Genomic DNA, 14,038 nt, shown 5'->3' with positions numbered 1-14,038 from the left:
GTGGCCCTACCAGGGGCATATAGCCCCAGACAACGGAGCTCCTAGGATCATTGGGACGCGCAAACCCCTCCACCACGATAAGGTGGCAGCCCAGGGAGGGGTTGTTTGTTATTCATGTATAGGAACTCCACCTGTCTACTTTGTGTCTTTACTTTATTTAACCTCCATTTTGTTGACACACCTGATCTTTGTTTGGTATTAATTACTTTGGTATTTAAGTCAGTCTGCCTTTCTGCCTGTGCCAAATCTTGCCAGTAAGTTGCCAGTAAGTTTCACATGTTTCACCAAAGCTTTTGTAAGCATACAACCTTTGTTTTTATCTTGGGATTTTTGAGTTCTATTTTTGTAAATTATAATCATAACGATTTGTCTGCACTCGTGTTTTACTGTTACACCTCATTTTTTGCTTGTTGATGGATGTTGTTGAAGGCTTGCTAAAGCCATTAAATATTTGAGCTTTGCTATGTTGCCAGCTTGTGGGTCTTTCTTCTCAAGAACCTTTACAGCTGTAGTGTCAGCAAATATATAATAAACAGTTCTGTATACATTGAGCTTAAACATGGGAAGGTCAGCATGTCTGTAGCAAAGGAAAAGATGAAATAGGTTATTTTCCTCAAACATCCATTTCATATTAAACATTTTTAATAACCACACAAATATAGGGATAATTAAAATATAGCATTGCTCCTGTAGTTCATCATCACTGTTGACCGTAATGTAAAAGAGATTAGGTTTTGAGAGGAACTTACAATTGATTCTGTTAGATAAAAATTCTTTTGATGACGTAGAAGTTTCAGAACATGATACTCACATTTCTTAATTTAGTATGACTGACTTTGAAGAACAGATTGAGCATCCCATAATTCGAAAAAACAAGGAGCCACTGGAACCAGCCGGCCATCAACCAGTTCAAGAACTAGCCTGTTAGCAGCTAGCAAGTGAAGATGTCCAATAAATGACCCATCCAGAATGGTTGCCATCATGAGATGGGAACAAGAGCTTCCAATGGCGTGGATGGCAGTTACTGTATTTTCACGACTATAAGGTGCACCTAAAACACTGAGATTTTCTCAAAAATCGACGGTGCGCCTTATAATATGGTGCGCCTTGTGTGTGGCCTGAGTTCCAAAATCTGCTGTGCGCCTTTGGTGGGTGCACTACAGTAAACGCTCCGCCAATCGATTAGCGGCACACCTACATGTAAGGATCCCCTAAAATGGCGCCGGTCAAGCGAGACGCGTACGAATGAGGCTTACTTTAAACTGCAGGCCATCGAATATGCGGCTGAAAATGGCAATCGAGCAATCTTAGTGTTTTCGCTTTATGAGGAGGCGGCATCTCTCCATACGCGCGAGGACAACTGTTGCGCAGCGGCTGCCCGCGGAGAGGGTGGCCATCTTCAGCACCTACTGCCGCGACAAGATAACCGCGCCCAGCCACAAGTGTCTTCATGTATTGTAAGAGCTTTCAGAAAATCAACGCTGAACCGGAACCGGTCAGTGAGTCCGATTCAGATGATTAAGAAGAGGAATTCGGGATGTTGGACATTGAAATAGTGCAGCTGTTTAATTCAGATACAGAAGATGAAAATTTGGATGGTTTTGTGGTGGAAGAATGAATATTTTGTTCAATAAATGTGTCGAAACTCACTGTTTTACTTCTGTTGTCATTTTTTACTGTATGTTTCAGCATGCGCCTGATAATACGGTGCGCCTTATGTATGTTTTAAATACAGAAATAGCACCCATAACTGAGACTGCGCCTTTTAATACAATGCGCCCTATGGTCATGAAAATACGGTACTCATGTGCAAATCATCAAGTCTACTTTCAGGTTTTTTAGCTCAGATTCTATCCACTGCTGTGAAGTTTGTGGACATGGAATGGCTAGAGAAACATTATTTGCATGCATCTCGGGCAAAATGCATATGCACAACACAAAGAGAGTAATACTGCTCATGTACTAAACAGGCTGGTGTTCAAACTAGTATCAGTACTGAATGTAGTCTGCTTGTTTTGTGTAAACTGGCCTGGATGACATAAATCTTGAGTATCGATCAAATAAACACCAATAGTTATAGAAATTTTTTCTTCCTTTGTAAATTTGTTGAGTCCTTTCCACATATCTTGTTTATTATTTGTTTCTCTTATTTCATTTTATGAGAAAATGAATCAGTGCGACATTAATTAATTAATGTGATGTAAGCTTGTCAAGTATAAATACTACTAATATGTGTTGTTTATATTGCTTGTTATTAGGATAAACAGTATTTTATTATAATCTGTGACTTGTTGAATAAAAACGCTGAGTAAAAAAAATATAAACCCCACAAGAGGTAAACAAGAGGTTGTTTTCATTTCCATTTTCAGCCAAGCTTTTTCGATAATGTCAGAACATAAGCAAAAACATACTCTAATTAAATTACATCCCCATGATTGCCCGGACCTTTTTGGGTATGGTACAACACTGCCATCTTTCGGTCATCTACCAGTTGCATAAATCTATGCGTGGGTCCAATATAAAACTACATAATTTAAAAATCAATCAACGTAACTGCTGATGGAATCCAAAAAAATTAATATATAAAGGATAAAAACGTTAAAAATATATATTTAAAGATAACTTATTCTGAAGCCTCCGTAGACGCTAGGAAGTGACGTTTCGAGGAAAAGGCGGAGTCTGCCTCACAGTATGCTCTGACAATGGCGACTAAAATAAGCAAGGAAGGTCTGCCGCCTTTTGATTGTCCGTCATGGTGAGCATATCTGTATGATGAAATTGCATGGGTTGTATTATCATGGGCAAAAGAGAAAACGGCAACGGTGTATCTTCATAAACTAAAATTTACTAAGTAGACTTATAATTATTGTGGCTAATGTTAGCAGCTAATATTGTCCAGCTAACTTGCTAATGGTCTTGCCTTAGGGTAGCATGGGAAGTTTTATAGTTGCTTTTGTCTCCTTTAGGGAATGTGCCTTTTTTTAAACAGTCGGTGTTATCACGTAGCTGTAAAGTATAGATATTGTTTTGCTTATACGTGTTTTTTTTTTAATGTTGTCATGTCAGTTTTACCATAATTCAAAGATGGGAAAAATTGACATGTGATATTTCTGGGTCATTCTAAAAGATCCGAATTATAAATACTTGCCATACTTATATGTACGTTCGCCAAATTATTCTGTTTCAGGGCAGGGAAACCACCACCAGGGCTCCATCTAGACGTGATGAAGGGAGACAAACTGATAGAGGTAATACACTGACAAAAAATGCTATTGATATTAAGGCATGGGTCACATTGATAGTAAATGGTTACATGAAAGCACCAGATACGAGTCTGTAGCCAACTGCCCAGATGTGTTACACACTGGGGTTCTCTATGGCTGCATGGCTTCTAAAGGTGCAAGATTAGCATCATCCCAGAAATTTAAGCTTTTCAGTAGAAAGCAACACTTTTGAGTTATGATTCTGGGGTATAGAGTCACTGCACACTGTTTACTAAACATTTCAACTGTTATAGCAAGTATTATTCACTGAAACCTTTTCTGTAGAAACTGATCATAGATGAGAAGAAGTTCTACCTGTTTGGGCGAAATCCAGATTGGTGTGATTTCACCATCGACCATCAGTCATGCTCACGTGTCCATGCTGCACTTGTCTACCACAAACACCTGAAAAGGGTCTTTCTCATAGACCTCAACAGCAGTAAGAAATTATTCAATGTCACATGTGTATTAATTTTATATGATACATTGCCTGAGTGGTATGACAAACTTATACCTAAATGTATCCCATAATCTACCACTACCCTTTCCCTATTTACCTATTTTATTATTTTCCTATATGCTTTGATTGACTTCCTTAACTGGTTCCTGGTTCTTTGCCTTTATCCACTGCTACTAGGATTTCTTTCAGTTACCGTAGATTCCGCACTATAGAGAGACCTGACTCTAAGCCGTACCACCTAAATATCATAAAATTTAAGGAAAAATACACATATAAGCCACACCTGACTATAAGCTGCAGGTGACCACTTTGAAACGTGAGATCTTTATGATACACCGAATGATTATTTTAAATGTTTAATTACTAAACATGGCCCAAACACAGCTGTAAAATGACATTACAGTAAAATGCCAGTTAAAAAAATAACAATCCCACCAGCTGTTAAGCGTCATCATTTAACTTGAAAGCTGCATCACCAGCATTTCTTTGTGTGTTATCCATGATGAGGGTGTGCACATAAAGGGCTAAAAGACTGTTCAAAAGACAATTAATCGAGCATATTTCTCAGTGCATTAGTATGTTCAACCTGTCTTACTCTTGCACTGATCTAGTGCCATCTGGTGGCTGCTCAGCCATGAAATATCCATTCAAATTCAGAAAACTATCCCGGTGAGGTGATTGAGGAAATTATAAAAATCCGTAAGTAAGCTGTATCGCTCTATAAGCAGCGGGGGTCACAGTGTGAGAAAAAAGTAGTGGCTTATAGTACGGAATTTACGGTACATCTTATACCTTGAAAAGGTATGAATAAGCTTTTCTCGAGTGTAAAAAATGTTTGTCATTGTTTTAGCACATGGTACTTTTCTTGGACACATCCGCTTGGAGGCACACAAGCCCCAGCAAATACCCATAGACTCGACAATATCTTTTGGAGCCTCAACACGGACTTATACTATCAGAGAGAAGCCTCAATCCCAAGGAACTGTAGGTTCAGGAGACAGTAAGGCTGGAGATGATGAGGAGTTAAAAGGACTGCTTGGACTTCCAGAAGAAGAAACAGAGTTGGAGGTAATTTTTAATGCAATGAAAAAATATTTTTGAATGTATCATCTTTTATGCACTAATTTCTCAAGATTATTACCATCCATCAATCCTCTATTGCTTATCCGGGGTCAGTTCGCGGGGGCAGCAGCCTAAGCAGAGAGGCCCAGACTTTCCTCTCCCCAGCTACTTCTTCCAGGTCGTCTGGGGGAATCCCCTGGTGTTCCCAGATGAGAGACATAGTCTCTCCAGCGTGTCCTGGGTCTTCCTGGGGGCCTCCTACCGGAGGGATATGCCCTGAACACCTCACGGGGAGGCGTCCAGGTAGCATCCTGACTAGATGCCCAAGCCACCTCATCTGGTTCCTCTTAACGCGGAGGAGCAGCGGCTCTACTCCGAGCTCCTCCCGGATGGCAGAGATTCTCACCCTATCTCTAAGGGAGAGCCCAGCCACCCTACGGAGGAAGCTCATTTCGACCGCTTGTACCCGTGATCTTGTTCTTTCGGTCATTACCCAAAGCTCATGACCATAGGTGAGGGTAGGAACGCAGATCGACTGGTAAATTGAGAGCTTCGCCTTTTGGCTCAGTTTTCTCTTCATCACAACGGACCAGTGCAGAGTCCGCATTACTGCTGATGCCGCACCGATCCGCCTGTCGACCTCCTGCTCCATTCTTCCCTCACTCGTGAACAAGACCCCGAGGTACTTGAACTCCTCCACTTGGGGCAGGATCTCCTCCTTGACCCGGAGAAGGCACTCCACCTTTTTCTGGTTGAGAACCATGGCCTCAGATTTTGGAGGTGCTGATTCTCATCCCAGCCGCTTCACACGCGGCGGCGAACCGATCCAGTGATCGTTGGAGGTCACGGGCCGATGACGCCAACAGGACCACATAATCTGCAAAGAGCAGAGACCCGATCCTGAGGTCACCAAACCTGACCCCCTCAACACGATGACTGCACCATAAAAGTTATGAACAGAATCGGTGATAAAGGGCAGCCCTGGTGGAGACCAACCCTCACTGGAAACGAGTTCGACTTATTGCCAGCAATGCGAACTCTGACACCAATCGTACAGGAAGCGGACGGCCCGTATAGATTATTACATTACAGATAAACAAAAATACATTTTGAAATAGAGATGGCTGTACCTACCTGCAAATTAATGTTTTCTTAGTTCATCCTTTAATTTTTTATACTACTTCATTCTGATGTAAGGTTTTTTCTAATATAAAATCTTAATTGACACAGCCACATCTCTGTCATTTCTTACATACTTCCAGAACTTGACAGAATTTAACACAGCTCACAACAAGCGCATCTCCCTTCTGACAATTGAGGAGGGCAACCTAGAAATCCAGAGGCCTAAAAGGAAACGAAGGTGTTCCAGGGTCACCTTTAGTGCGGAGGACTCCATTATTAACCCAGGTAAGTCTTGTCTTTCAGGGCAAATTTACAAATAAAAGGAATCTGAATCTTTCAGATTCTGGAATGAAAGATTCTGATTCAGATTTCCTTTATTTGTAAATTTCCCCGTTTTGGGACAAACCCTAAAGCAAATCTGAACCTTTCCTTCCAGAATCTTGTTTGCATTTTATGTAATGAGCTTCTGTTAATTTAACCTGGCTTATTGAAGTCTGTCACGGTTCTCTGTGAAAAGACCTGCATTTTTCTATAACTTACAGAGGATGTAGATCCATCCGTTGGACGCTTTAGAAATATGGTGCAGACTGCTGTCATCCCTATCAAGGTAAGCTTTTTTTAAAGATTTTAGCTGAAAACAGTACATTTCTATCTTGTATTAGTTATCTGTTTACCTGGAAACAACATTTCCAATACCTATTGGGTTGTACATTCAAAACTCTATTTTGTGAGAAAAGGGAAAAATGATAGTTATCTGAAGCGGGAGGTACCTACTCATGCATGCTTCATTCTCAAATACATTGGATCAACAACAATAATAAACAATGGCAGGTTCTACACTAATGCAGACTGTTTTGAATGAACAGTCTATATGTTTATATGCACACCTTAAAAGAGCTAAGCTCAAACTTGGAAGGAAACTGGAATCAGGTGGCAGACCGGCACAGAGATAGTGGAGCGTGCACACACGTTCTGTCTACTTTAATTCCGATTAAAACGTATACATGCCAGGGCAAAATGATTTTGGATCTCATTAGCTACAAGTCTTAGTCAGATACAGAGAACACTGACGTTAGTCTGACTAATGCGTGTACATGCCCTTCAGTCTAGTTATAGTTGGCTTGAGACAATTTTTTTCTACAAAGTAGACATTTACTACACCGTTACCTGTATAACTCGAGATGCATTTTATATCTGTTTACCCTGTTCTTGCTCGCCATAAGTTCAAAGTATCTGTTCAATGGTCCTGTTGTTGCACTATACAAACTGCACCACCAGTTGGTGGCCTGACAGGGAAGCTAGAGTGATTTTAACATTTTGTGCTTCCGCATGAAAATGGCACTTGTTTCCAATATTTGTCTTTCGCAACATATTCCTTTTTGGAAACAAAAAAGGGTTAAAACAATGCTGTTTCCAGCAGGTTCTTGGGTACATGGGGTGGCAAGTTTACAGATTCTTTGCAATATTAATGAGCACAGAGCAACTGGGTCATGGTACTTTTTTGGCTTTTTTTTTTTTTGGATGTAAAGCATCAGAGTTTATTCCCTGAACATAAGCGTTTTTTTTTTTTTTTTAAATTGTCACATGTCCTGCAAAAGTATAATCGCTTGTTTAACATTTCTATAAGTAAAACTTAACATATCGGTAAATAAAATTTGTCATCTCTTAAGAAACGTCGTATGGATGGCCAAAATACCCTGGGTCTTGATGATGTGACTTCGAAGCGCATCCACAGTTACAGCATGACTGGTGGGCTCTACGGGGACTTGCCCCCTGCCAGTCACGAGAACCAACCACCCGGAGCTTCGGGAAGTGCTGCTACTCAGGGGGGGCTTCCTTTGCCTTTCCCAAATCCAGCTCCAGAGGTCGATCTGGCACCAGAGGCCCCTCATCCTCCAGTCATTCTCAATCCCACTCCTGTCACAGCTCCATACTTACCAGAGACCCACAATGAGCCACGTAAAAAGAAGTATGCCAAAGAAGCTTGGCCAGGCAAAAAACCCACCCCATCACTACTCATCTGACCAATGTCATAGACATGAAGTCTTTTCGGTCACCTGCTGATACGCCCGCAATCGTGATCTTGTAGTAATGGAGTATGTCATTTCCTTGACGTCTTTTGTCAAGATATCAACTACAATATGAGGCAGAAAATATTTTCTTCATCTCGTCAGCTGTACATGCAGTTAACATGGCGGGCTCACACGTGTTCTCAAAGTGGTAGTGAAACATGTTATCAGTGACAGACTGCACATTTTAGATGTCACCACCCTTTTTATTTTTATTTTTTTTTGTCTTTTCAGTGTTTAAGATATAAATGTTGATTTTTTTTTTTTTCTACTCAACATGTTTTATGGTTATACAACAGTGTATTGATGATTCATGTATATACATATATGTATACGTGGATTGTGTGTTAATTTCTGTCAAAACACAGGTCTACTTTTATTTTTACAAAAAATTAAAGCTACGACTATGTTTTTTCAGGAACATTACTGCGTCATATTTCACTAAGATGTATATTTGAACTCCAAGCTTGTCAGTCCTTAAAAGCAATTTTCTTGTTCGTTTAATTGGTATTAAAATACTGATACAAACATTTTTGCTGCAAAATACCTACAAGGAGGTCGGTTTTGATCAATATATACAGTAAGTTGATTGGTCATTTTTAAAATATGATATAACAAAAGTACAGTTGAGTTAGTTTGTCCTGAGGCTGAGTGGGTATTTCAATTACATTTTCACTGTGACAGAAACTACCGTATTTTTACGACTGTAAGGCGCACCTAAAACACTGAGATTTTCTCAAAAATCGACGGTGCGCCTTATAATATGGTGCACCTTGTGTGTGGACTGAGTTCCAAAATCTGCTGTGCGCCTTTGGTGGGTGCACTACGGTAAACGCTCTGCCAATCGATTAGCGGCACACCTACGTGTAAGGATCCCCTGAAATGGCGCCGGTCAAGCGAGACGCGTACGAATGAGGCTTACTTTAAACTGCAGGCCATCGAATATGCAGCTGAAAATGGCAATCGAGCAATCTTAGTGTTTTCGCTTTATGAGGAGGCGGCATCTCTCCATACGCGTGAGGACAACTGTTGCGCAGCGGCTGCCCGCGGATTACCAGGGGAGGGTGGCCATCTTCCGCACCTACTGCCGTGACAAGATAACCGCGCCCAGCCACATTACCAACATGGATAAGATCCCTCTGACTTTTAACATCCCTTTGACCCACAAAGTGGAGAAAAGGGGACCAGCACGGTGGCGATATGCACAACGGAGCACGAGAAGTCGTCGTTCACCGTGGTTCTCGGCTGCCACGGAAACAGACAGAGCGCTGGATGACGGAAGGCGAACACTCCTTTACAAAGACTATGAGGCAGCGGCGGGCAAGTTATGCCACCATATACGGGTGGATTGTAGATGCACGGCCTATGATACCGTCTTCATGTATTGTAAGATTCACAAAATCAACGCTCTCGATTCAGATGATTAAGAAGAGGAATTCGGGATGTTGGACATTGAAATAGAGCAGCTGTTTAATTCAGATTCAGAAGATGAAAACGCACTGTTTTACTTCCGTTGTCATTTTTTACTGTATGTTTCAGCATGCGCCTAATAATATGGTGCGCCTTATGTATGTTTTAAATACAGAAATAGCACCCATAACTGAGACTGCGCCTTCTAATACAGTGCGCCTTATGGTCATGAAAATACGGTAGTTGAAAGATCCATCAAAATGGAACAGTGGAATGTGCCAATGCTTCCTTTACCTAGCTCTTGATAGAAGACTTAAAAAAAAAACACAGGTGTTTTTCCACATTTACAAATCTGTGCCTGTGACTTCTGGTCTGTGTGGACGTGTGGGTTTTGTAATCATAACAGTGTAAATAAAATAATTAAAGTTTCTATAGCGAGATGAATGATATTTTCAGAACCTCAGACCAGTTTTGCAACAGGGTTTGGCCATATATTTCTTAATTTTCCCTGGTAACCCTGAACGATGGGCTATTCACTGGACCGCGCCCCAGGACAGTAATGACATGAGTCTGATTTTTCTTTTTCACAATACATGTAGGCACATACCCACACTAGTGGGTAAAATGACGTTTAGCAATTAATTTGTAAAAAATATATATTTTACAATGTTTTTCCTTATTAGCGCCCTCTATGGGCCGGCCACCACTGGATAGAATCTGCAGGAGGAGTTCTGTTTGTCTTGCCGGGGTTTAAGCCATGATATAATAATTATCATTATCATTTAATCATATCATACCTGCGAAAAATCCGGTCTGGTTAGATTGCGGCACAGAAGGATGACATCTTTTTAAAGTTCCGCTGCTGTAGAATTTATATTTGGGTAGTAAAAGCAGCATTTAAAAAAAAAAAAAAAAAATCAGCACCCTGCCTTATACATATTTTTAAAGTTTTTGTCTCAAATTCAGTGAACAGTTCTACTTTGTGGTGGTGGTGGTGTGGTGGTGGTGGTGGGGGGGGGGGGGGTTGTGGTTCATTGCTGCAGGTTTATTCACAGCTCTTCACCAGCAATCAATGCCAACATATGCCTACTATTTAGACTGGTTTCTTAAGACAGTCTTTCCTACTTCATTGAGAACTTTATCGTGGTAACCTCTCAGCTCACTCATTTTTTTCCTTGAAGACTCATGTTTGCCTGATTGGTTCCCGAGTTCTGTTGGTTTACTTCCGCTGTTCTCCCATTCACAGCTTGACATCACTTTCACTATAAAAGCAGCATTAGAGAATCCCTCATTGGCGCACTAATTGTATTGCTGAGTGCACCACTACAGCTACTTATATATTTCACAAACTTGATGTGTGCTAGTGTGAGGACATATCTAAATTCAAATCATCTCTCTGTGAGGAATCTAGGAGTAACTTTTGGCCAGAATCTCTCCTTCAACTCACACATTAAAACAGTCTCTAGAAGTGCCTTTTTCACTTGAGAAACATCACAAAGATCAGGAAGCTATTGATGCGGCATGATGCTAAAAAGTTAGTCCATGCATTTGTTACCTCTAGGCTGAACTATTGTAATTCTTTATGAAGAGAATTAGTTTATCTTGTTAGCATCTTTTATCTTATTAGCATGTGTTATACTATATGTTTTTGTTTATGTTACAGTTAGTTTAGAAGTTAGGAATACTATATAATCTTTAGTAGGAATATACATAAGCAAGTCAGTTGACCCTTCTTTGACATGAATACTGGTCAGACAGTTGGAGCCAGCCGGACAGGAAATGGTAGACCCTCATCGTAAAATATGACAGCATAATTTACTGGTGATTGATAAGTTCCTGAACAGGAATAAGACCTCTGTCCTGGCCATCTGAGAAGACAATGGAGAAGGACTGCACCAACACCAAATGAGGCAGGAAGAAGAAGATGAAGTCACCCAAGAAGAAGGACTGGATTGGACTGAATTAGCATCAATAATGACATATGTCTTTCTATATAAACTGGGCCAAGGGATAGTTAGGTGGTCAGACTTCATGCCCTGACAATTGACTTTGTTGTTGCTAGGGTTATGAACTGGCCCAGAGCTCTGTAATATTTGTATCTTGAATTGATTGTTTGCTAAATACATTTGTTTGCTAAATACATTTGTTTGCTAAATACATCTGTTTGCTAAATACATTTTGAAATTGACATTTGTTTACTTGAAGTCTTCATTTAAAGAACACGCGGATTGGCAGTGACACACGAGAGGTACTGCAATCCAACATTTATTATCAGGGTGTCCAAACAACTCTTTAAGAAGCCTCCAGGTGATCCAAAATGCTGCAGCCAGAGTTCTGACAGGTATTGACAAAAGAGATCACATAACTCCTGTAATGGTGTCTCTTCATTGGCTGTTAAATCTAGAATAATTTTTAAAACCCTTCTTTTGACCTACAAGGTCCTCAGAGGCCTAGCTCCATCCTACCTGGAGGAGCTAGTGATACCTTACCAGCCCAATAGACTGCTCTGCTCTCAGAATGCCGGTCTACTGTACTTGTGGTTCCCAGAGTTTCTAGGAGTGGGATGGGGGGCTGAGCATTTAGCTACCAGGCCCCCCTGCTATGGAACCAGCTCCCTGTCCAGGTACAGGAGGCTGACTCCATCGCTACTTTTAAGATTAGACTTAAAACCTACCTCTTTGAAAAAGCTTATTGTTACTAATTCTGTAGTTCCAGTTACTATTATAGACAGACAAATTATCATACTTAGGGGGTCGTCTAATCATTAGGTTAACATCTTAGCTATGCTGTTATAGGCCAAGGCTGCCGGGGTCCGGAAACATGATCACCTGATAGGCCTCTGTCACCCCACTGGGTCATGGTTTCCTCTCCTCTTCTCTCCTTCCTCTCTCCTCCTTCTCATCAAGCAAACTAGTTATGATTCTTGTGTAGTTTTTCTACACAAGAAGTTTTTCTGCCCCCCCCCATTCCTTCTGTATTCATTTACAGGTATCACCGCCTTCAGAGCTGCATGACGACCTCCGGCCTTGCTGACCCGCTGTATAAATAGTGTATTTTTGTATGTGTTTCTGTGCTCTGTGCCCATCCTTTCCTCTCCATCTCCTTTCCTCTCCCTCTCCCGATCCTCTCCTCTGCCTCTCCCTTTCCTCTCCTCTCCTCTTCTCTGAGTGAGACGTGTGAGAGCGGAGGAGCGAGCGAGCGAGTGGAAAACCGTGCGAAAGCGCTATTTTTCCTATTCTTTCTTGTGTGCGAGTGAATGCTAGATAATATAGTTTAATTTATTGTGGTGTTTGCAAGTTTATATTAGTTTATCGAGTGTTTGTGTGAGTGTGTGAGGCGGCCGACCGTGTGCGGCCGTCATGGCGGCCAACGCCGGTTTAACCGGCTTGAGTCGGAAGCACGGAGTCAAGGTGGGTGCGGGCTCCGTGCTTAGTGTGGAGGAGGTGGCGCTGGCTGTGGGCCAAAACATTGGCCACAGCTCAATCAAATCCGCCGCCCGCATGAATAGGGTGGTGGTGTTGTTCCTGGCCCAGGTGGAGCAGGTAAATATGTTGGTGGAGACGGGGATCACCGTGGGCGGACAGTTCGTCCAGGTAACTCCGCTAACACAGCCGGCAGCACGGATTACACTGTCCAATGTGCCGCCGTTCATTAGCGATGAGTTCCTGGTACGGGAGCTGTCTCGGCATGGGAAAGTGGTCTCTCCCATCCGCAAAATGTTGTCTGGCTGTAAGTCACCGCTGCTGAGACACGTAGTGTCTCACCGCAGGCAGGTGCACATGATCCTCAACAATAGGGCGGAGGAATTTAATTATCGTTTCATCGTTCGGGTAGACGATTTTGATTATACCCTTTTTGCAACTGCCTCCGCCCTCAAGTGCTTTAACTGTAATGAGGAGGGTCATCTCGCCAGGGCTTGTCCGAGCCGCGTGGCCTCGGACGCGCAGGCGGCGGAGCCCGCCGCTCCCGCGCCCGTGGCGCCTCCGGCCCCGCGGCCCGTTCCGGCGGCGAGGCGTCGGTGGCTCAGCGCGGAGGGAAGCTCCGCTGCCCCGGACGGAGCGACAGCAGAGTCGCAGATGGAGGAGAAGCGGGACGAGTGTGTGCGTGAGAGTGAGGTGAGTGGAGAGAGCGAGATTGTGGAGATGGTGGTAGAAATGAATGGTGAGAGTGGTGAATCAGGGGGGAAGGTGGATTTAACTGGGGAGGTGTGTGATCTGAGTGGTGTGATGAGTGAGGTGGTGTGTGATTCAAATGAACTGGGGGGAAAAGGTGAGGTGATGGGTGAAACAGTTGAACTGGGTGAGACAGGAGAGACTGGAGACAGGATCCAGACGGGTGAGCAGGGTACAGTGGGTCAGGTGATGGGTGGACTCGATGGGCCAGGGATAGTGGCTGGTGAACGGGGTGAAGGAGAAGTTAGCACAGGTGAACGGGGTGAAGGAGAAGTTAGCACAGGTGAGCGGGGTGAGGGAGCAGTGAGCACAGGGGAGCAAGGTGAGGGAGCGGTGAGCGTGGTGAGGAAGCAGTGAGTGCAGGTGAGGGCACGAGTGGCGCATCCGAGTGGTGGCTTGTTCCCGCAAGGAGGCGGAACAAGCGGAAAAGCGCCATGAAGGACAAGGGGGGCAAGACAGGAAGGCTGGAGGAGACAGTAG

The 14,038-nt window shown here is 42.8% G+C and overlaps 1 protein-coding gene across 2 annotated transcripts; it reads left to right on the top strand.

Annotated features, from left to right (window-relative positions):
- Positions 1-2,642: 2,642 nt before the first annotated feature.
- Positions 2,643-8,397, top strand: ppp1r8b (protein phosphatase 1, regulatory subunit 8b). 2 transcript variants are annotated; one of them, XM_003977095.3, is made up of 7 exons: positions 2,643-2,755; positions 3,188-3,248; positions 3,549-3,702; positions 4,574-4,791; positions 6,048-6,192; positions 6,450-6,514; positions 7,578-8,397. In XM_003977095.3, exons 1-7 carry the CDS (start codon positions 2,703-2,705, stop codon positions 7,929-7,931), a joined length of 1,050 nt encoding a protein of 349 aa, XP_003977144.1. In that variant the 5' UTR covers positions 2,643-2,702; the 3' UTR covers positions 7,932-8,397. The 2 variants fall into 2 exon arrangements, with proteins under 2 accessions (XP_003977144.1, XP_029695109.1); XM_029839249.1 differs by lacking the exon at positions 3,549-3,702 and having other exon boundaries at positions 2,659-2,755.
- The last annotated feature ends 5,641 nt before the right edge of the window (positions 8,398-14,038 follow it).

This window comes from Takifugu rubripes, chromosome 7, assembly GCF_901000725.2.
Source record: "Takifugu rubripes chromosome 7, fTakRub1.2, whole genome shotgun sequence".
NCBI lineage: Eukaryota > Metazoa > Chordata > Actinopteri > Tetraodontiformes > Tetraodontidae > Takifugu > Takifugu rubripes.
This window is presented reverse-complemented; position numbering and strand designations above follow the sequence as displayed.